At 42.4% G+C, this 24,384-nt stretch overlaps 1 protein-coding gene across 1 annotated transcript in view; it reads left to right on the forward strand.

Moving 5' to 3' along the window:
• The first annotated feature begins 7,093 nt into the window (after nucleotides 1–7,093).
• The window catches only part of LOC112565904 (afadin-like), a 40,114-nt gene continuing 22,823 nt past the window's right edge, over nucleotides 7,094–24,384 (forward strand). Inside the window, exons 1-5 of the mRNA XM_025241780.1 lie at nucleotides 7,094–7,406; nucleotides 14,250–14,445; nucleotides 15,035–15,147; nucleotides 15,772–16,045; nucleotides 23,996–24,153. Of these exons, the coding sequence (XP_025097565.1) occupies nucleotides 7,308–7,406; nucleotides 14,250–14,445; nucleotides 15,035–15,147; nucleotides 15,772–16,045; nucleotides 23,996–24,153 (840 nt within the window). The 5' untranslated portion in view covers nucleotides 7,094–7,307. The remainder of the gene's footprint in view (nucleotides 7,407–14,249; nucleotides 14,446–15,034; nucleotides 15,148–15,771; nucleotides 16,046–23,995; nucleotides 24,154–24,384) is intronic.

A 24,384-nucleotide genomic window follows, 5' to 3' on the forward strand; every position in this document is an offset into this window, starting at 1 on the left:
AGTTACAGGTCAGCAGTTTACATGTCAGCAGTCTGCAGGTCAGCAGTATGCAGGTCAGCAGTCTACAGGTCAGCAGTCTACAGGTCAGCAGTCTGACCTGCCTGTAAGTTACAGGCTCGACAGGCTCTAGTCATCGCTGCTCTGATCGTTTTTCTTGTCGAGTTCGCCGAAGATTCTCTCGATACAACTTTCCATTCTCATTATTTTCAGTCAGTTTTTTTCTCTTACTGATGTGAGATATTTAATATTTGTATTACTGCTAGTCGTGTGTGTTTTCCCTTTTTTTTTAAGGCAGAAAGGGACAAAACGTGCAATATGTTGTAATATTACATCGCTGTTATCATCAAACGTCTATGTGTGGTAGATGCAGGTGACATAGCCATGGTGTTTGTTGATGTTGTGGAAAACTTCAAGTAAAGGTGATACCGTTATGGTCGTCGTCATGTCGCGGGTGAACATTTCTGGTCACGTGAATGTAGTTGATGACTGCTGACTGCATGCCTGGAACTCTGACTCTACCTGCTTGCTTAAGTACTTGAGTGCTTCCTGAGTTACCTTCTGGATTGTGGAGATTCTGGGTGAGTTTACAGGTCGGCTTCTATTCCATCTTCGTGATATTGGTGTGGCTGTTAATTAATTACTGTGTGATTCGCCGCCGGCAGACAACTCTTGTACGTCAAGTGCGCTTACTTCCCTTTAGTTGATGGAGTCTGGCACAAGGCGACAAACTACTGTACAGTAATCAAGAACTCGATATGTCTGTTTGCCACTTTCATAACACTTGTAATGTCTCAGTAAAATATCATTTTGTGAATTTGTGGCCGTCAAATATCATTGCATACATCAAATGTGTATCAGCGACTTGCCCCTGTTTCACCCGCTAGAAATAAAAGGTTTTTACGAGTTACTTCCCTTTAATCGTGGACAATGGCAAACACGAGTAAAGAGCACGAAACGAATGAAAGAAAAGTTTGTTTTCAACGCATGGTGCTACATATTAACACTGTTACTGTAAGGATATGGTGCTATATACTATCTACACTGTCAGAGCAAGGATATGGTGATATATATACTGACTACCTACACTGTTAGAGCAAGTCAAAATACAACAAGAGAGGGACAGAAACTTTGTGTAGATAAAGCAGTGAAGCTGGCGAAGCTTGTGGTGGGAAAGTTTACAGACACTGAGACTGATGTGGCAAGAACTGATCAACATAAGTAGAATGAAATAAAATGGACAAGAACAACGGTGCTGCACACACCAGTAAAAGCAACAAGAACTAATACAGTGGACAGCACTGCAACTGACCGGGACTACTCAGCTACAGTGAATATAGAAACGAAACAGGTCAAATAATTTTTTTTTAACTAATAAAACCAAAAATCAAGAACACGGAAATATTGGATGTCTTTCAGCCACCAGTTATTGCTATCTTCCTTGTACCGAGTGTTAGGTACCGACTGCCAGCTCACTGCGCATGTCTGAAGTGGTCAATGCCAACAAATCCTGAACATTGAGCTCGAGTCAATGAGGAAATTCTAATTAGTATGTTTTAAATGAAAACAGAAGCATAATTTATTATGTTTGAAACTTGTTCAAAAAATTAAGTTGATAGAAAGTGTAGAGCGTATGTTGGTTGTTGGAGGGGATGTATCAGCCTCTGATTTTGACAATAATAAAGTCAAACACGACAAATGTAAAATCCATAATAAAACAAAAAATGATGGTTGTATGGTGAGTGAAGTATTAGCGACCTCACTTTTCTCGGAGATATCTGTATGTGAGGGCAGTGTCCATCTCTCCTTCGCTGACTTACCTCCCCCAACCCTCTGTGGAGTCGGGTACTCATACCCGGAAGCTGGGTCGACTAAGGGAGGCCACACGGGTGCGCCTCTCAGTGCTGTAACAACCTCTTACCCTGGCACTCTTAGGCTTTCTCTACGTCCTCTCTCTCAAACACGCACGCACACACTTGCGAAGAGAAGGGAGACATTTCCTGTATTTTCTTATTCTTTCACTATAATATACACACACATGAGGAAGGAAAGAGAAAAAGCTGGAGAAAAAAAAATCAAGAAGACGACGGAGATGGGGGCAAAAAAATCACGTGTTCGGCACGAAGCCTAGAATTCTTTTTTTATTGTTATTGTTTTCTATGAAACAAATTCGCTCATTTGCTTAGTAGCTGCTAAAAAAAAAAATCCTTCAGATATTTTAAATGATGAGGGAGGAAGGGTTAATGTTTTACGCCGAGCCAGCAACCAAGACTATATCACGGCAAGCAGCCAGCCCTGTAAACAGATGTCACGTGCAGAGAAAGAACAGCGTGCGCGAGACGAGAGCTGAACCCAGGACAGCCAACCTTCACAGTATTGGTGACAGGCGTTAACCGTTACGCCAACCGACCGCCCTTTTGATGATGAGAACTACAAACAAGAAATGAACATTTAATTCCTGAGTGTATAAATCAACTCACGACCTCGTCTAGACGAGGCTGAGTCATGACGAGATCTTGCGAGAAGAACATGTCAGTCCACCTTTCATCTCCGACGAGCACAGAAGAACAAAGTAAGGACAAGGTAGAAGGTAGAGAGGTTTCGGCTGGTTCTGTTGAGTCACAGAGGTCTCTTTTTTTTTTTTGGTTGTTTTGTTTTGTTTTGTTGGTTGTTCCCCTCGCTCCTGCCCCCTCCTTGAACATAAAACTGAGTCCAGCTCATCATCTTAGCTCACTGGACACGATGTGACTGTCACGATTTTTCATGGCGGCGCTAAGAGGCATGAGTAGTGTTGAGTAGTGATTCTTGTTTCACACATTAAAAAGTTATGTTGGCGGTTTACTTGCATGTCGTGAGTTGAAAACAATCCCTGTCTATAGCAGACTGCACTCCATGCACATTTTCTACACCAATGCCGGCTTCACGGAGGTCGCTGGGATGGGAGAGAGGCAGGCCATCCGGGCATCTGCTCCGAGATATTAAATCTCGGAATATGGCAAGGGACATTGATGCAGCTCGAAAAAGGCATCCAGGGAGAAAATGCAGAATATGGATTAACTATAGTGATAAAAGAACTTGGTTATAAACAACTTTACTCGCCCTCACCACAATTCAGTTAGTCTTTCACATTCCAGCCATCTGGCAATTTCGACAAAATAACAAAAGGAGGAGCAGACCAGTTAATTGAAGTCAGGAGGAGGACTGGTGATCTCAGGTTTACATATTAATAACCTGTCGATGTGCAAGGCGTTCCCAGCATGCTTTGGTAGTCATTCCGACTTTTGGCAGCTGGCGAGCTTTCCCTTCCCTTAAAAAACAAAACTAGTCTGGTCATGGTTAAAAAGATGGAGACTATTGATGGACGACATGACAAGCAATCATGTTATCTATGGAGGAGCGGCAGACAGTAAAGCGATTTGGGGATGTAGAACTCTAGGTGAGACTGAAGTTAGTGAGCGGAACTGACAGGGTTACTAGGAACGATGGAAGATGAGATGAAACTTGCCTCCCTACTTCCATACACGGCTTTCAGCAAGACTGAGTTCAGTTCAGTGAAAATCTTGACTCTTACCTGTGGCAAAAGACCAGCAAACTATGGGTTGGCTTCTAGGAACAGAGAGCTGAGAACACTGAAAGGCTGTCAGCAAACAGTTGCACTAAAGAACCGCGGTGTTTCCAATGAAAACAATTAAAAAGATCCAACTTTGTTTTTAAAATATTTTGCGAAATAGTGAGGTAATTATTAATGTAGTGAGCGAGTCTGTTATATACAAATATGGTGCATGGCTGTTGATGATTCAGTCTATGTGTCATTTGTGTGAAGAGTTAGGAGACAGGTGTGATAAAGATAATACCCAAAAAATCCCCATCGGCCAACCTTGTGAACAGATGTCACATCGATGAAGGAAAAAAAACTATGGAATGAGATCAGGTATGACTCGAGTGCGCCGTACGATCCACAGTGCAAACGGGTGTTCTACCCACTGTACTACCGTGCGACCCACCCTGATCACAGAGCGAGTCGGGAGATCAACAGCCAACATTTTTAAAAACCACGAGGTACGAGTGTTTGTTTGGACGGGTGCGAGATGATCTCAACACTCAACACATAAAAATGTTGCCCCCCAATTACCCCGGAATCTGTCTCATCGAGGGAAATATAGTAAAAAAGAGTTATTAAAATAGTGTAATTGATATTCTTGCAAATAATTTGTTTCTTCTGGATGCAGTCTATCAGAATTTTTTTTTTTTTATTGGGATGGAAAGAGGAGGCGATAACAAAAAGGGGAAGTAATAAAAAAAAAGGTATTCAATAGCCTTTGACAGCGGTGTTTTGTACCTGCCGTGGGAACGTGGGGCAACCTGTTGTCGTCTGACCTACTTACCTGTGCGTGTTTCCAGCAGCGAGGGGAGGGAGCTGTGGGGGGAACAAGGGGAGACAGCTGTTTGTCAGGTACACTGCCAGGAGCCAAGGGGCGGGGGACTGGGGAGGCAGACATCCAGAAAGTTGGTGTTTATTAGGTCTTCTGTGGGGGGTAAGGGGGTTATTTACCTGTTGAACAGATGGAGAGAGAGATGTGAATGTTGTGGAATAAAGTAGAAAGTGTATTGCGATGTAAAGATTCTCAGGTGAGAACTTCGTGTGACAGTGATTGTCCATCCTATTAACACACCAGCACTGAATCTTAATTGCGATTCTTGTTGTGTAAAGCCTTGCAGAACAATTTATTGAATTTAGTGAGTAGAGCAAACATTAAAATAACCTACTTCTCAAACTACTGTAGTTTAAGAACCGTTTAAGAATTGTCTTCAATAATATATTGCAAATAGTGGGGGGAACAAGACAAGTAAAAATTACCCTCGCTTTGAGAGCAAAGCTGGGGGAGTGTGACTCGTCGTTCACCCCGATCGTGGTTCGACCCCCTCCCTCCATTCCTCCCCCTTACTAGAACAAACAGGTTCATCTATCAATGCGGCCATTCTTTCAGGAGTAAACAATGGCAGAGACACGCAAACTGAGTATATAAGCTGTAGATCATGACAGCAAGCAAAGAAATCGTTCTGAAAATATGTGTCCGACGGAATCAATTTTCAAAAATAATAAAGGTAAAAAGGTGGTAAAGATTGCTTTGTTTTGCTCCTTTTTCTAGGGGGTGATTTGTTTTTTTGTTTTTTGCTCCCGAATAGGATAGCGACGATGGAAATCTCGATATAATCTCGATAACCCTGCATTGCATCTAGTAGCATTTTGTTGTATACAATAATTTACAATTTGTAATGTTTCACATCGTAAAGAAAAAAGTCTTCTATCTTGAAGAGGCGATCGAGTAACTTGCAGAAATCGTGACAGTGTCTATATACACACCCATCAGGCGGTGACCCCTGAGGTCACACATTTCACTGAAGTCCCTCAACTGTCGCATACATATATCATACATATATGTATACTTTCTGCTACAGCTGCACAGTTAGAAAATGTCAGCGTGCACATTCACTCTACCTTTCTCTGAGATAACATTTGACCTCCCTATATGTCTCCTTCACGATGACCTCAAACCGTAGGTGGCGCTGAAACCCTCGCGATAATCTCCTTACCTCACACACAGCACTTACTCAACTTCTTCATCTTCTCTCTCTGGGATCACACACACAAACAAACAGTCAGTGGTTTGGGTTGGTGTTACGGTAACTATTCAACTGTGTAGCTGGGGGTTAAACAGGGCACCAGCAAACTTTGCGACTAATACTCTTTAAAAAAAGAAATCACCGGCCAGTTCAACATCAATCTTCAACTTTGACACAGGTGCGTGTTGAAAATGAACTGTAAGCAGGCGATGTTGAGAATATGTCATGTGTTGTACATAAACTGTGTAAAGCAGAGAATAATTTTAAAATTATATTAGTTTTGTCAAAATAACTCCTTGAGGGACTGGCCAAACGAGTTTCCACCCGCTTCCCCGTCACACGTGTGTGCAGGTAGTGCAGTTCACATGTGTTAAATTTCAATCAGTAGAAGGCTGTGAGATATAATTTCACCTGCTCGCCGTCCCAGGTAAGCAAACGATCTCACACAATCTGGATGAGTGTCGGTTATAGCCGAGGGTTGGGGTCAGGGACCAGCGAAATATGTCTGCACAGCCCTGCATTAGCAGCTAACTGCGCATTGATGACATGAGAGGAGTTAAAACTCGGCTTCGTCCTCAACACCCGACGCTTGTGCGCACTCGAGTTTTTTTCCCACCAAATCTTTGTACAGGTGCTGAGACCTTCCTACTTCTACCCCTGCCTTACACCAAGCATCACTACATGAGTAGTGTGTACCCAGGTTCGCCTTTAACACGCACGTGAACGATTGTGTGTGTAAAAGGCTAAATTTAGCTTACGAGATTGTCTTATATTGCGGCAGGTATGTGGATAGATAGGCGTCTGCTTCTTCACTTCTGTGTGTGTGTGCATACCACCCGGAGGCTCAAACATGGAGATTTTTGCATATCTGCATGTTTTATGGACAATCTAAAAAGAACAAAAAAAAAAAAAAAACAGTTTACACGTTTTTGTGAGTGATCCCGGCTGCTGCTGTATGTGCAAGTGAAATTTCTGGTTGTGTGACTTGTGTCCTCTGATGGAAGAAATCCGAATGATCGCCACAAATCCGCAACACCTGGTGGACGACAGTCAGACTAATAATTAACTGTCTCAGCCCCCAGGCCACTCACACACACACAATTCCATCTCAGTCTTGTATTCATATCTCACCTGACAGCAGCACGGTGTACAACACTGGGGAACAATAAAAACAATTAACACCCAAAGCAGTCACAACCCGGTTACAAGGCTAGGCCTATAAACAGAACTTTCCAGTTTGAAACCGACAGCGCACCTCCGTGACCCGTGTCCGGCGTGCTGAAGTCATGTGACACCTGAAGGACCGCCACCACGGACCTCCACAGCACTCCCACGTGTGGACACTTGGCGAGGAAGAGCGCTCGACACTTCATAAACGTCTTCGTTAACTCGCTAATCTGCACGCACGCTTGAGTGAACACCGAGAGCCGCGCAGGGCCTCATTTGCATATCAGTTCACCTTTGCGCGCATGCGCCGAGCGTCTCTCAGGTCGGGGGACGCAGACGAGACTCACAACACTTCTGTACGTGAACACATGCAGTGAACAGCAAGTTTTTCCTGTGCGGACCGACTTTCAGCAGGGGCTGGAGTATTTTCGCCTGTGTCTGTGATGTGATTCAGAGGATATTTTCCCTTTTTGTAGGAGTACACCTGAGCAGGGAGGAGAGCGTGTGGTAGTTGTACAATGGCTAGACAGTCTCCTGAGCGCGAGCGACTGACCCAACTGATTAACCAGTGGAATGTGGACCACTACGAACTGTTTGAACTCAGCAAACCCAACGAGGTAAGATAGAATTCTCATCTTGCTTCGTTAGTTTTCATTCTTAAATGCCATCGGTGGAAAATAATGTCTACCGCCATGCTGAAAGTTTCTTTTGCTACCTGAGCCTTTTACCTGGTCATCACAGGTGACAATATTTTTGTTGTACGCGGTTTGCGTCAACATCTAAACCAAGATGGCCGACCTTGAAAAAAAAAACCATACAGGTTAGGTCCCCTTATCAGGTAGCAGGCTTGTGAATGTTTGGCTTTGCTCGTGTTTTCTTTACCTGTATCGTGAGGTGGCTCAAGCTTTTGTCACATCTCTTTCTGTAAGTTTACCTGTCGGCTTGGGTGTGACTCGTGGCTAGTGCGCTGCACCACACTTTGAAGCACACCTGTGCTGGGGTTTCCGAGTGTGGCCTACTTCGCAGAGACAGGCTAAAACTTTTTAAAACTGCTTCTGTCGGTTTTGAATCCACGGACAAGATTTCGTCGCATGTCATGTGACTGACTCATTACACCCACGCTCGTTTAGCAAATGGCGTTGACAAATTGACTCTACGAGTTCAAAAAGAAAGAAAAAAGATTTACCTGGAGTGTAAAGTGTTTGAAGATGCAAGGCAGTGCCGTGAAGGGAGGGACAGGGTATGCCATGATTCATTACCCGGTTATGTCGGGGGTTAGAGCCCAGTGTGGGAGGGAAAGGCCGCGGTGACAGGGCCCCGCCTTGCCTGGTCTTCAGAACTCTCTAGTTGCTGTTATTCGTGGAATGTGTGGCATGTGTGTTCCTGATAAATTAAACCCAGTCATTTAACCAAAATCCAGCACCTCAGAAAAATCTTCAGGTTTTAAGTCATGACTTTACTTTTGATGCTGGTTTTAAATAAGATATGCATGTTCCAACAACACATATTCTACGCAGAAGCAGATTAATAATACAGATTATGTGTAATACAATTACATTTATTAATACAGCATTAAGGAATATTTAAAAGCCAGCAGGGGGACACATTGTTATTGATCAATCACCAGTATTGCTTTTAAACTTAAAACTTTAAAGTTGACCCAGCAAGCAGTTACAGTGAACAGAAAGATTTGGAAAATGTTTTTGCTTGATCCACCTGTCATGCTATTTGCTATTTTCCAGTTATTTGGCTTTTATTCTCATTCATCATCTGGTTGAGATGTCAGGTATCTGTTAATTCAAAAAATTAAAATAATGTGTAATCAGATAATGCAACAGTTAGAACCAGTCTTCTCATAATACTATTGCAGAGGCATTTTAATGTTATGATGTTTATAAGGCTACCACTTGTGGTGAAGGCTTAAAACTAATATGGAAGTTTAGGACCATTTCTCTGGTTCAGAGCAACAAGGATGTAATAATAAAAGCAATAGTATTGGGTACATGTAAAGAGCTGTGTGATGCAAAGTGTTGTGTCTTGTTGATTAACTATTCTTAAGATATGTCAAGTGGATTTCCTGCTGAAGTTGGATTCGTTTTTGTGACAGCTTGTTACATTCACCATAGATAAAACCCAGGTAAAGTACCCGGTGTTATTTGCATTCAACAGTTTCAAGCAGGAAGACAAGGTCATACTGCTAAGACCACATGGGCTTTAGGAATGACAGATAACTGCATCACTGACATCCACTAGAGACATTCATTTTTGTCTGTTAGCAGCAAATGTAGTTGTGTTGTTCCAGATTTAGTTTCTGGTCCTTTAGTTCTTTTACTACTGACCATGATTCTTGTGGACGACCACATTTCATTTTGCCATGAGCTTTCTTTTGAAGGGCTGGTTTAGATGGTGCCTCTGGTTTTATTCTGCACACATGCCCTAACCATCTCCATCTTTGTTTTTGGATTATGGTTGCCATGTTTGTGCAGCTGGCTCATATGAAGCTTTCTTTGTTGGTGTATAAAGCTATATGTGTTACTTAGTTGCTTGGAATTTCAGTTTGCTAAAGTGTGAGGCTCAAACAAGAGTTCTGAAAAGAATATTGTATTGTTCAGAAGAATCAGCCTAGATAAAGAGGAAGTGGATGTAGGGTGTTGAGATTTAGTGTGACTTCTTGATTCAGAAGTTGACTTTTGGGGCCTATTTTATTCACAGACTTAACACTTTTCCTCTAACATTGTAGTTGAAATGTGCTGTTTCCATGTAAATTACAAATCTTCCTTCATATCACAGTACTGTAATTCTGCTGCAGTTTGATACACATCTCTTTTACCTTTCATTCTCCCTATATAAAAGAGAAAAGAAAAATACAAACTAAAAAAAACTTTGACATTTCAAAAACTGGCGAAAGTTAACCATTAGTTTGAATAGTGATTGGGTAGTATTGTTCAACCCTTAATCGGCCATGAGATCTCTGGTATAAAATTTCTTAGGAGAATGTAACCAGACATCAAGAGTGTACTTTAAAATGACAGAAATAGAAGTTAATAAAGAGCATTTGACAAAGCTCGTGTCCCTTCTCATCAGTGAACTCAGTGGACTGTAAAAAAGAAAATTCAATACAAAGATGGAAAAATGAGAGTGGAGATCATCTTATGGAGCGGAAGACACTGAATGGCCAGTTTGAAGAGATAATCATGCCCATGGCATGAGAAAGAGAAGTAGAAGGGGTGAGAATCCAGCATCCTTGCCCCTAAAGGTATCTCCAGATTAATTGGGGGGACTATTTTGGGTTTGGGGCTCCTTCCTTTGGTCCCACAGTGTTGAAATGTGTAGCTGTGGAATGAGGGAAGGCAAGAAAGACTCTTTCTCTCAGAGACCCTATTGTTTCCCACAAGGTATGCTTGACTTTTGTGACCCAAAGGTCAGAGGTCTGTCTGTCAGGGAACTGACTGTAGATGCTTTGCTAGTTTGCACTTATAGTCAGATGTGCCATGTCTACAACCAGTGAGTTATGGTCTCTTGTTGCTTCTCTGGAAAAAGCAGATTTATTTTGGAGCACCTGTGGTCACTTCAGTGTGACCTCTGTGATATTTATAGCTACCCAGTGGAATCCATAATCTTTCCTTTCTCCAGCACCATTAAGTAAGATGTTTACCTTAAAAATCCATTGTGGCAGGATGTGATTAGGTGCCATTTAATAAGAGAGTGGTGATTTAACCCATCCAGGCTTTTAAGTTTCCAATCTGTTACCTGAGGCCTGAGTAAACTTAAAAAGCATTTTCTTTCATTGTTTAGGCAGAAGTGTGCATGTGTGTGCATGCATTTGTTGTAGTAACATAACAGTGGGCACTTTGTAAACACCTTAATTAGTAATGGTTTGCCTTAGTTCACTGTCTTTTGCCAAATGTTTTTCTCCATATATTGTCACATATTGAACAACCCTTTTTCACATTTCTGCAGAATGCTGGTTGTGTTAAATACATTTAATAATCATTGGTAGGATGCACAGGAAAGTTTACAAAAATAGCTTCAGCCTTGTGTAGCTTTAGACCTCACCAACTCTTGATGTCTAAACTATTTGCTGTATTTAAGAGGTGATCTCAGCTGATTGAGCCTAGTGTTTATTAACTCAGTAACCCCTACTTCCCAGTCACAAATCTCAGTATGCTGAACACAAGTGTGTTTCAGATTTCTGGTATCTGTTGTCCTGAAACACCTGTGTAGTTAATAGTGCTGGTTTCTGTAGATTCTCATTTGCAAGATTTCATTTTTTTTCCACAGTCCTCACCCTAAAATTTTACATCTGTCTCTCATAGCTGTGACAGGCTACACTATAACATCTGTTTCATGGCTCATATCAGTATATACATTATACAATCATTGTTTTAAAAAGCTTCCTGCAGCATCAGGTGCTCTATTTTTGATAAGAAGTGAACCACTGAACAACTTGCAGAAATGTGGGGAACTTTGGACTTTGTTTTTTGTAGGTAGATATTTGTGTTTTATTAATAACTATAACCCACTGCAAAACTGTGACATGCAAGACAGGAATGAATATCTTTGCACTTCCTGGTGACCACCAGAAGTTATTAAAAATAATGGCACTTACTTCCTTCCCCATTTCAATGTAATGTGTTCTTCCTGTTTTATCTTCATGATATATTTTTCAATGTGCACAATTATTTTTCTTGACTCTAGGCTCAGGGGATTTGGTTGCAATAGTTTTTTTTTTTATATCTAACTTTTACTGTTTGTGTGAACAGTGTTGTAGTGCACTTAATCAACTTTTAAAACTTTTTGAAATGATATACAGCTATTTTTCATATAAATATGTGGATTTATGATTGACACCTGGTTGTAAAACATTTCTGTTATTGCTGTCTTGTACATATTCTTTTGAGACACTAGAATTTTACTTTTCAGTGAGGGGCGTGCTTAAGAGTATATAGCTCAAGAACTGATTGTATATCACAGTTTTAGAGCCCAAGTATTTTCCATTTGATGGCTTGTTCATTTCTTATGCACTCTACATCACATGTTTATCAGCATGCTTGCAAATAGGTATGCACTCTGTTAAAACTGACCTCTTGTGTTTGTAGGCATCGTGATTATGTACTAAAGACAGGGATGCTGTGTGAAAATAGTGGCAAGACATGGGTGCATTATTATTTAATAAAAAAAAAACTTATTTAATACTGATTGTTCAGGGCCATGTGCTTTGTACACTTTAGAGAGGAAGATCACAGGTTCAGGGGATTACTCCAGTGACTGGAAGACATCCCATCTAGCAGTTGGTGGGTAGTGAATTATTAGGGTATCTCTAAAAAGGCAACAGGAGCGATTTGCACTTTTTCGTTTTGCTGTGTCCTAGACATGGTGAACCAATGTACAATTCTTTAACCCCATCAACATCTAGACAATGGAATTCTCACCCTTAACATTTTCTTTTGAGCTAGACACATAACATTTTACAGTATGTGTACGCATGCATTGCATTAGTGTCTTGAGGAAGTGGGAAAAATCCATCGTACATTTCTTTATAAAAATGTAGGCTTTATGTGTTTGTTAGGAGTGACAACAGCTGTTCCTGTAAAAGCCTTAGCTATGATTCAGCCAAGTCCTATGCACATTGCTCTGACAATTTATCACTTATCAGGCAGGCACCAGTCTTTGTGCCCCTGGCTGCCTTACCCTTTTTTCTATAACTGTTTCTTTTTTGCACATTCTTTGGAGTTAAAACGGAAAAAAGTACACCAGTGATGAATTTATAGCCTCCTCACTATAATTTATTCAATTATTATTAATAACCAGTGAAGAGCTTTCAAAATTTGTAAAAAAATTGGAATAGATTAATAAATAAAAGCTTCTCATGCATTTCTCTTATTTTATCATTTTTATTTTGAATCCAATGTCGTTACATAAAAAGTGGTTTATGTGGCAGTGCATGTGTATGTCAGCATGTGCATGCATCTGTGACAATTATTTAGAGCTTAACACGAAGAAAACAAAAGAAATGATTGTAGATCTCAGGAAAGACGGTTAAGTTTGATGACATACTTATTAAAGATAAGATCGTAAGAAGAGTAGACAGCTACAAATATTTAGGTATAACAATCGATGATAAACTTGCCAAAAAAACCTCAAGAAAATGCATACCCGCCTTTACTGTTTCAAAAAACTTCCATCTTTTTATGCCCCCTCAGAGCTGCAACTACTCTACACTTCAGTAATATGCAGCATCATGACTTTAAGCCTAGTGTGCTGGGGTGGGAGCATAGCAAAACAGTACAGCGACAAGCTGGTAACTGGTTACAACTTTAATCGATGACTCTTATTCACTTCGATACCAGATGCGTCGATAGAAGTGGTAGGTTTAGAGTTCCCCACATTATCTGCTCTTTTTTATTCCAGCAGCAATCAGCATATACAACCAAATCATGGCTAGGACTTTGAAGGTTCTCGTACAGCTGGCTCTTGTTCTCAAAGCGCTGGGTCTTCTTATATATAATGTCATACTTGACGTATCATTTGATATAGTAACATGGCAGAGAAATAATTTCAAAAAAAGGATTAATAAAGATGTACTGATCTCTTCCATCTGTTCTCCTTAACATTACAGCCACTTTAAATGTCTGCTTGGCCTTATATCCTTGAAGGCTGTGATCAATAAGATTTCAGGAGGGGTACTGGCAACTATAGTTTAGGATTGTATACATGCAGGTACATCTGAACTGTGCATGATTTAAGTGGATTTGCAGTTTCCAAGACTTGTTTTTCAGTTGATTTAAAGTAGATGGCTGATGGAGTTTGAGTGCTAGGGAGACTGGAAGCATTTTGTAAAACAGAGCCATTGGTGAGAGATGTGGCTAAATGCTTTTGAAATGTTACAAGGTGTGGCAGAATGTTTCAGAAGCATGATTAAAAAAGTCTCTTCGTGTAACAGACATTTATGACTTACATTTGGCATTTATAATCTTCTTTTAGGATTCACTTCATGGGAATAGCGCTATGTCACATGCACAAGAAATTTCTTGTGAAAAGTGCACGTTGAGTTGCTAAAGGGAGAAAAGAGATTTGATGGTTATAAATGTTGCTAATACTAAGAGTTCTATGTTTACATTTAAAGTTGCATGTGAATGTGATATCGTCATGAATGTTATAAACAGTATGCTGCAAGAGGTTGGAAGAACAGGTGTAAACTTGGGAAAATGCGCAAGCTCTTCAGTAGTACATTTGTTTTTCACTTTTAAAATTTAATCACAGAGTACCTTCATCTGGGAGGACTTTTGTATGTCTTCACAAAACTTAAAAGCTTTAATGTGAAAAGAGTTATCATAATTTGTAGTTTGTATCCTAACCCTTACTGAAATGTGTTGCTTAGCATAATATATAGTTCTTTTTGGTATTATCATCTTAGTTTTATAAATTTCAAAATGTGATTTTTGTTTGTTTGTCAACAGGATTTAGAGTTCCATGGTGTCGTGCGGTTCTACTTTCAAGGTGGGGATGGAGCTAACGTCATTACAAAGTGTGTTCGTGTATCGAGCACTGCCACTACTAAAGATGTCATTGAAACACTCATTGAAAAGTTTCGTCCTGACATGCGGATGCTCACTCAGAATAAATATGCTTTGTATGAGGTCCATGTAAATGGAGGTAGGTTTCTAAAGCTGTGCACTTATGCTGTACGTTCTGTTTAGCATTGATTGTTATCCAATAGTCCCCATCTGTCCCACCTGTATTTTTAAAGGTCAGTATCATTGTTGTTTTTATGAGTAATCATAAGCAAACCAGTAAATCATTTTTCAGCAGCAGTTAAACAGATGAGAATTCTGGCTTGCGTGGCAATTGTTTGACATAAAATTTAAACACATTGGCCGGGACATGAAATATACTTTAGATGCCTACCTGCTGCTCTTGTTTCGTTACCTTATAGGATTCAGTCAGGTCATCAACCTGAATGAAAACCTGATGCTTTGAAGGGAGCAATAACTGTGGAGGTTCTGTTACTGAAAAAAATCTGAACAAGGTTCTTAACTTGTGGGTGTTTTTTTTTTTTAATTTGCCACTGAGTATTCGTGTCAGCAACACATTTTATATAAGAAAACTCCCTGAAATCCCTAAAAGAGTACAAAAAGAAACTTTATGGATTCTTAAATTTTTTATTGTATCTTTTGACTCCTAGAGAAGCTGATTGCTTTGGTATTGCATGTATTAATTCTGGTATGGTTTATTGATGATGCAGAAGAAAGACGCCTGGCAGACTTGGAGAAACCTTTGTGGGTGCAGCTTAACTGGGGCAAGGATGTGCGTGAAGGCCGATTTCTGTTAAAAAATGAGAATGAGGAAACTGTCAGAGTAAGTTGATCATTTGCAGTACATTCCAGATACTTATACAAGCCGACACTATTTAAATTTTAAGGTTTTCTATTCATTAAAATCAGTTTTTTATTCCTGTATTTTTTTAAAAAGGACTTCTAGAAAGGGCAGATTTTCATTTACTCCTTAAATACACATCAACACAATCTTTAGGTTGTTTCCAACTCAGCAGTACATTTTGAAAGAAGTGTATTTGGAAAGGGAGTATTGGGTGGGGGAAATAAGTGCCAGCATGTAATATTGGGTATTTTGAATGGTAATATTAGGGGAAACCGGTAAGCAGCTTAAAATATTGATTGAAGTTCATGCTTTACCATTATATTTTGTTTGTTTTTTTTCCATGCAAATTTTGTTTAAGTTTTTCAAAAAGTAATTAGGTCTAAGACTAGGAAAAAGGCTTTATTTACCTGTATAAACTTTAACAATATAATGCAAGGATTTGTTCACTGGAACCCAATTTGCACAGCATTGTAGACATCCCTAAAGGGGTCAGTGATCTGACCTCTTTATGTTTACATAGTTCATGGAGTATGTTTTGATGTTATTTGTATGAAATGATTGTCAGTATCTTACAAGTTTTGTTTTTTCCTCCTGTTTTTGCAGGATAGAACAAAACTAGGATTTCCACCAAAGGAAGAGACCAATCCCAACTTCAAACGAAAACTGTCTAAGCGAGAGAAAAAAGAGAAGAAGAAGCGAGATCAGGAACTAGCAAAGCAGGATGATTCGATGGCAGGTAAACTGTACAGTGAGGCACCAGAGTCCAGCTTCACTCGCAGCATCTCCAACCCAGAAGCTGTTATGCGACGCCGGCGTCAGCAGAAACTGGAAAAAAAATTGGCACAGATGCAGAGTCGAGAGGGTGGACCAGATTCTGGTAAGGGGGGTTTTTTCTTTGGTTGTAGTAAAGTTTTTTGGCACCTGCTGTTTTTTTGATTTGGCACAAGTCCTTCATTAGAAGGTTCACCCCACTGTTTGCAGTGTTTCTAAAAGTCAGAATCTTGTTTTTGATTAAGAGATTCTATGCAGGTGAAATGCTTTAGGGAATAACACTCAGCATTGAGCATTGTTACTGTTGATATAGCTATTGTTTGTTTGGACATAGTTCATAACTTGTGAATGGGCCAACAGCCAGTTGCCAAAAACTAGTTGGCAACCCTTTGACATTTTTACACATGACTGAGAAGTGGTTGATGTTTCGCTTTTGAGTGATGATACTGATGTGAAAGCTAGTGTAGCATTTTTTAAAAAAACATTTTCTTTTTATTTAATTTAATATTGATGTCAGTCTGATTTTCCTAGCCATAATAAAGGTACACTATGGTGAATAGAAGGATTATGTAGATAGCAGCAATCAAGGTAGTGCCCCACTCTCTGTCCCTTTGAGCAAGAACAGAACTGCAGTTACCTGTTTTGTGCCATTTCAAGGCAGAAGGACAAATCCAGACAAGCTATTTTGGCAACAGTCTTTATACCAGATGATGTCTCATGTAAATGACACATGTCACTAAGTGTACAACAAGGATGGTTTGGGTGACCCTGACTAGTGAGGTAGATTTTCACTTTGTTTTGCATTGAAAGTCAGATCTGTCAAAACTACAGCAAGGCTTCCATTGGTGTGCCTGATGCTGTCAGCACAACACAAGCAGTGGAAAACAATTGTTAGAGATTTGAATTGTTGAAGCAGAAAATATCATAATAAGGACAATAAGTTGAGAAGAGTTCTGGTGCACACACACATGCACACAGAGAGAGGGAGAGTCCCATGTTGACATTAATGGCACAGAGTTATGCCACTGATTTTGAGTGTCGAGATTTGTGTCCCAGAGGGACACATTCTTTTGTATGATAACACCGTTAGCATTTTTGATAAAGGATACAAATCATCCTTTAATCTTTATTTTTTTCTTTTTAGTTCTTTTGAGGAGATGCGTTAAGAGACCGCATTTTGCTGGGGGCCCATTTTTATGAGGGAGGAGCCCATCTCCCTCTAGCTACATTTTCATTGCTGACAGTCCTGGTCATTTCAGAATAGCTGGGAGACTGGGGCCGGCTGCACTGTGCACGCTATCCGGATGAGTGATTCAGACAAAATATGTATGAAACATTAGCGGGTCGGCTGAGTGCCATGCGCTAGGATACAGCTATCAGTTACAGCTGAACACAGCACTTTGTCGAGTGCATGAGTGTGTGGCAAATTGTGTGACATCACAGTGGACACTGTGTTAAGACACATGTGCAACTGCTTTGTTGTCGTTGCCCGCCACCTGATGTCCGTTGTGCGCCTTGGAAGCAGGATCTCCGCCCGTCCATTGATGTCTATTTACAGCCTCACGTGAGGTGTTGCGAACGAACGCCATAACACCGCACGTGCGAGGGATGGGGTGCTGGTTGCGAGGGTGTATCATCTGCCGTGAGTTATGATGAATACAGTTAGCTCCGGGTGTGGTTCCAAACTAGAGTTTGCCATCACTGAGTTGGTGATAAAGAGATGCTGAGGAAGCGGGGGTGGGTATCTGTTGAGACCGTAGCATTTGTTTTTTCCTTCATTGTGTTCCTTAGTCTTCCTTGGACCCCACGTCACCTGTGCACGGTGTAAACTCAACATCAACCGACTAACCCACTTGCTTTACCACTGTGCTATTGCACAAATCGACTACATTGATTGATCGAGAACTGCACCGACACTCAGCAAAGATTTGCTCTGTTTCGGTTGAAATATCTCCCCTACTTCAAGCAGTCTCTCAGTATTTATAACCCTGGCTTGACGACTGGGTGCAGACTACATCCATGGCGAGTATAAATGCCCGCTTTTTTCAGTCTGCTTGTATTTGTTTGTGTGCCCTGAAAACCTAGCAGCACACAACACAGATAGGCAGCATCCCCCTGCAGCTTGGAGGCTCGCAGTTGAAACACTTGTTGTCCACACTACGGTGTGCACAGGGAAGGCAGCCTGCGTCGTTTGGGTTGTTTATTTTATTTATTTTTTTGCGGGGGTTGGGGAAGGTGGAAAAGGAAGAGTCCCTGTCTTATGGGGAGATTGTTTACGACTGTCACAATGAACAAGTAGTTCTCATTTTAATAGGGAGATTACCGCCATGGTGCGAAGTTCAGGTGAGAAGTGTATAGTTTAACACACACAACCCTCCTCCCATGTGCATCCTGCTGCTGTGTGGGTGTCTCGGGTCTTGGGGGTGGGGGGGAAGACAAGCTGGATCAGTGTGGCCAGGGAAAGTAGGGGAAAGACGGGGGAGAAAACAGGGAAATATTTGTCTTGTTAATTACGCAGCCTGCACACAGGGAGCTTTTGTCGCTCTGAAGGTAGGGGAGTCCTCTCCCTCCGCTCGGAAGCCGTTGAGTCTGATTTATTTTCCTCGCAAACCCACAGCAACCTCTGCGGACCAGTTTTAAACCCTCGACAAGTGGCAGGTAGTAAAATAAAACTGATGGAGGAGGTCACTGCTTTTCATTTCGTACGTAGCATACCTCTTTTCAGTGTTTAATTTTATTTCTTTCCTTCTTTTTTTTAAAGTGATTTTTCTTATCTAAATCTGAAGGTTATATTTTGGATTTGCAAAAGAAATGAATATGAATGTGGAGGGGGGAAAACAGCTGAAACGTGCCTCGCGCTTGGAACATTAAAATTTACGTCCACTGCGCAGTCTTCATTTTTATTTATACAGCCCCCCCCCCCCCCCGTTTTAAGCATTCAGGTGTGTGCAGGTTATCTGGGAGGTGGGTGGAGGGAGGCTACAGTTTGTTTCCGTGAGCCAAGCCGTCACGCTGTCTGCCCACACAGCCCTCGTTCCTAACCTCACATGGCGCACTTCCTTTCCACCGTCTGTCACTCCTGACATCTCCCCCACCTCTTGACACAGGTTTTACTTCCCTCCGCGTGACACTTGTCTGCATTCCTGTTCGCATTTTCTTGGCCCTATACTCTTTTCCTCCTTCCCCCACCAACCCGGACATTAGTCCCCCCTCTGACAGGAGGAGAGTTTAAATTGTTCAACCTGTGGACTTTTCCGTGTGTTCCTCCAGCACTCAGCGCACACTCACATCCTATATCGGTGGTCAGTAATATGGAATCCCGAGAATCACACAGGAACCATTCTGCGTCCACCACAGGCGTCTGACTCCACGTCCCTCTGACAGGTTAGAGCGGTGTGCAAAACGACCTTTACTCAAAGCTTTTCAAAGAAGTAGAGGTCGCTGCTTGCACACTAGTGCTCTTGGGAAGCCCTCCCCAAGACTCCCCCATCCACCCCCACCGCGTGCCCTCCACCCTCTGACAGATTGTTCCTTGTGTAGCTTTGATCCCTCACTTATCTGCTCCTCGTGCGTCATTCACCTGCAGCCCACAGCCTCAGCTAGAGACAGGTCAGAGTGAAGGCGCGTGCAGGTAGGAAGGGGAAGGGTGGGGAGGAGAAAAAGCAGCAGAAGCAGCTTGTACAGGTGTATATTATGATCAGCACCTGTACAGGTGTATATTAAGAAGATCAGCACCTGCACGGGTGTATATTATGAAAATGAGCACTCGTGCAGCTGTATATTGGGGTGAGCACCTGTACAGGTGTATACTAAGACCTCGTGTGTGACTGGTGCTTCATCTTCTACCCACGCTTTACCACAGCCTCCGTACCACGCCTGACCTCTGTGTCAAAAGCTGCCACCATCTTTTCTGTTTCCTAGAAACCATGTGCCTGGGTCTCTGACGGACAGCAGATGCCAGGGTTGTGACGATCGATGAGACAACACTGATCAGAGAGACGCGTGCTGCTGCACAAAATCTGATTAGGGGTTGGGGGAGTGAGGGAGGAGAGGGAGAGTCTGGGGGGAGACTGAAGGGAAGATCACTGGGCAGTGGAGAGTCGATTGGTGTGGGGCCCAGAGCACCTGCCCCGCGAGAAGAGTAGGGATGAGGGAAGTTTCGGTAGGGGGTAGCTGTTGTTCTGTGGTTGATTGCTTTATTTAGTAGGAAAGTGCTTCATCTTGCGGCCATTTCGCACTAAGGGGGGAGAGAAAGGGAAGACGAAACCGGAGTACCCGCAGAAAATCCCCGACGCCCAGCCCTGTGGACAGGTGTCACAGAGTGTCCCGAGACGAGATGTGAACCTGAGTCCCGCTCACTGCAGTGGTGACAAACGAGTGTTCTACCCACTACACTAACCCTGTTGTAGTTTTTGTCGGAACAGTAGTTTTTCTGGAGGTGTCAGTTCAATTTTCTGCCATCTTGCCGATAACTTGTCCCTCTGCTTTGTGATGTTATCATTTTTCATTGTCCATGGGAGAGAAAGAGGAACTTGAATATGTTGTCGGCTATCCCTACGACCTACAGTCAAGTACAGGTATCGTCAGGTGTCTGCGTCTGCTGTCGTTAAAGGGAGACAACCTGCACTTGAAGTGTTGCCTCCCTTTCGTTTTATATTTATATTACAGCTGTAGTATACTTGTATACTAACTACTGAATTCACACGTTATTCTACCTGTAGCATGCATATTTTATCTGTCGAGTGTAGTACCGGTACTTAAAAGTATTCAAATTATTTTACAAACTATTATTCATCATAGTATACTACCTGTGAACTTTAAAACACAAGCGCGTCTCTATATAGCACGGACCATGCTAGCTAACCGTACACATGACTGTTGACATGTAAACTTCGACAAACCTCGAGCAGTCAGTAGAATATTGGCGCAGGAGCTGTCTGTGACTTCAGAAAGGTCATTAACATGGTCACCTGTCTCTACGGACCATCCAGACCTCTCAACTTTGGTGGTGGTCTTCTTGCTGCTGATGGACCGCGTAGCGATTGTTCCTTGAATGCTTCGATTGCATGATGTAGTTAACAACAAAATCGCATATCTCAGAATCCGTTCCGTCGTGCTTAAGCTTACTTTTGATTAGGGGGCGACCTGTTCTTCGGTGCATAATCTGGGTAGGTGGTGTATACGAAACAAGAGCCAGCCCCATATTAACCGCCGCCAGCCCCCACGACTTGGCACTAAAACCCAACGCCAGGGGTGATAATTGTAAAGAATGACCTTTTCTGGCATTGTTCCTTATCGTTTCCTATTTATGCGTGCGTGATCGGGGTACTTACGAGGCGGTAGGAGGGACACACTTCACGCCTTCGGATCCACGAGTTTCTCTGGGGGACACACTTGACCAGACATGTTCTTGCTGGAGGCTGTGACATTTTGAACTGTAGTCATTGCGATGTTTTTGCTGCAGACGGGTAGCTCTGACGGACCTCTTTTCAGCAAAAAATAAATAATAAATCCGTGTAATGCTTATGAACTGATCCTGAAACACAGAGTTCGAAAGAGCGGAAAGGAGTGCATGGAAAAAGAAGTTAGTCTGGGCTTACTCGAGTCTGGCCACGGTATACCCCACATGTAGGGTCTTTTTTTAAAACAAAAATCGAAAAAACAAGCTCGCAGTATTACATTTTGCGAGTATTATGGACATAATCGTCATACAACATCCTGAAATACATTTTAAGACAGATTTTCTTGCAGTATTTCCGGATGTATTAAAAAGTTTGCAGCTAAGAGATGTAACGACAGTCCTGTAATATGTTCACCAGTTTTTGGAGACAGTACATCCTGTCGACTGCTTTCACCTGTTCCATATCAGTTATTTGCCAGGACATAAAATGGAAGGTATTCCTAATGGAAGAAACAGCCGAGGAATAAAGCGGTAGACAGCAACAGCGAGACATCAGCGAAGTTTCCGCATTGTTGTGTGTCAAAGCTGCTAATGTCAGTGTGAACACATCTCCTTCACACCTGGAATGCTCATTATCTGTCGACTCTTCTGTGCGGTAGTGCCGAAGGGTGTAAATCGTCGGTCGCTGCCATGTTTACGAGGCTGCCATTGTTTTTGAGCCACGCACGAGGGCCGTAGACACGCACGTATCGTCTGCTTTATCGGGAATCGCGGGTGTCAGGCCGCTTGTTTTCCTGAGGGGGTGCATGGGGAGGGGAGTGGTTGACAAACTTGTTGGCTTGATTGCGAGCGGGTTTAGGGGCAGACCAGTCTGATATCTCGAAAGGTCGCCGTCTTGAATGCCCAGTGACTGTTTTCAAGTCCTACCCCAGTGGTTTGCGGGTAGCCCCTTAGCTGATACTGTCGTGCGGGTGCATATTCGTGAATGCCTCAACGTACACAAACGCTCGTTAGTCTAAGCTTACCCTTCCCCCCTCCCCCAACGCACAAAAGGGGGGTGCTGGGTGGAGTGGCTGGTACCACTAGCGCCACCTACGTCAGTATGGAGAACGCTGCTTGACCTTCTCAACCGAGAGGCGACGGTGCTAGTGATAATCGTTCCTGACTTTCTCATTCCACCTGACGCCACGCCGGTGGGGTCACGTGATAGGTGTTCACTCGGGGTGGCAGGTCTGCAGCGCGTTGTCTCATGTTGGGCCTGTCGCCGAGCTGTGAGTTGGGGTAGGTGGTGGGGTAGGGGACACAGAACCGTTAGTGGGGGCGTTTTGTTTTCAGTCGTTGAATGAAAACGTACGAGGCGACCGCGAGGGCTGAGAGAAGAGATGTTTTGTAATGGCTGACGGTCGTGATCTGCACGTGGCAGCCACATTGCGCTTTGTAGGATGTGAGTGGAGCGGGTTCTACTGATCGTACCAAGTGTTTTTACTTTGGCAAACACAGATGTTAATAAGGTGTGTATGCAGTCTGACTCTAACCAGATGTGGAAGCGTGCACGCAGTCTGACGCACACACCACGCTGACAAACGTACAAAACCGAACACGCACCCGCATATCCCCCTACCCTCGCAAGACCCAGGAATATCTGCAGTGAAACAGATACACAGTTTATAAAAGATAAAAGGAAAAAAAACATCCCAGAGTGTAACCAGACGTAGCAGCAATAACAGCTTGATGTACTTTACTTGCAGTAACCTGTTTATCACGTGCCTCACGGCAGGGGTGGGCCAACTTTTTTCTTCACGGGCCAGTCTCAAAATTGTAAACTGTGCGATGGGCCGAAAACTCGCCGCGACTACACAATAAGTCTAGTGAAAATGTGTACACAATGATGTTCACTTACCGAATTTATTGTGAAAAGTGAAGTTTAAATTCGGTTACAAAAATTTAAACCATTTTTCCTTTGTAGACAGCCGCCTCCGATACTCTCACAGCTCCATCAGACACGCCAGACTCGTTATTTGTGGACATTTTTTGTTAAAATTTTACGGATTGATGATTCCTTACACTAAGTCGCATTTGATAAATTAACTTTCAACCAAATTAACGTAAATTAACCTGAATTTAAGGTACTTGTGATAGAAAATAGAGAAATCTAGATGCTATGGTGAGTTGTCCACCTACAAAATTAAGGAGAGCGTGCATTTGGGACGAATAGACAGGTCCGTGTTGGGTATGGGTGAGGAAAGGGTGGGTGAGGGGCGGGGACGACACATGACTGACATGCGCTCTTTGATACTAACATCTGTCGGATATAACGCTAGGTGTTCATATTTTCACCTGTGTACCCACACGCAACTTTTTTTTATTGTTCACACTCTCAATAGGAAAAAAATCCAGTTTAATCAAAAGTACTTAAATACACCTTGAGTCGTATTTTAACAATTAAGCATTCCACCAAACAGCTTAAAAAAAAAAAGACGCCAGTGGTTATTATTCTCTTTTTCACACACAACCATTTGACACCCACAGTTGCTCGATTTGACACACCTGTGATAGTTTGACTCACGCTTGCTTGACACATGTTGGTGATAATTTGACACATATCGGTGATTTGACACATAATCAGTTGTAATCAGTTGACATGCTATGTTTCAGGGGGCACGCTGAAGATCTATGGCGGGTCGTTGCGGCCTGATGTCCCCTACAAGACGCTGCTGCTGTCGACGGCCGACACGACCCTGGCGGTGGTGCGCGAGGCCATGGAGAAGTACGGCCTGGAGAAGGAGGACCCGGAGGAGTACTGCCTGGTGGAGGTCAGTCACTATCAGGCCCACCGATCACGTGACTCTTTAAAAACCCGGCGTTAGGTTGAAATAGGAATCAAACTGTGCATTACATTTAAAGGGCCTTCATCATCGGCCACATTTTAAATGTGACTATATCATGAAATGTCTTTTGTGTCAATTTGCCAAAAAAAGTCATGTGTTTAAAACAATAATTTTCCTTTAAAGAGATAATTGACAAGAGTTCAGCGTAAATCACAT

Source organism: Pomacea canaliculata, linkage group LG6, assembly GCF_003073045.1.
Source record: "Pomacea canaliculata isolate SZHN2017 linkage group LG6, ASM307304v1, whole genome shotgun sequence".
Taxonomy (NCBI): Eukaryota; Metazoa; Mollusca; class Gastropoda; order Architaenioglossa; family Ampullariidae; genus Pomacea; species Pomacea canaliculata.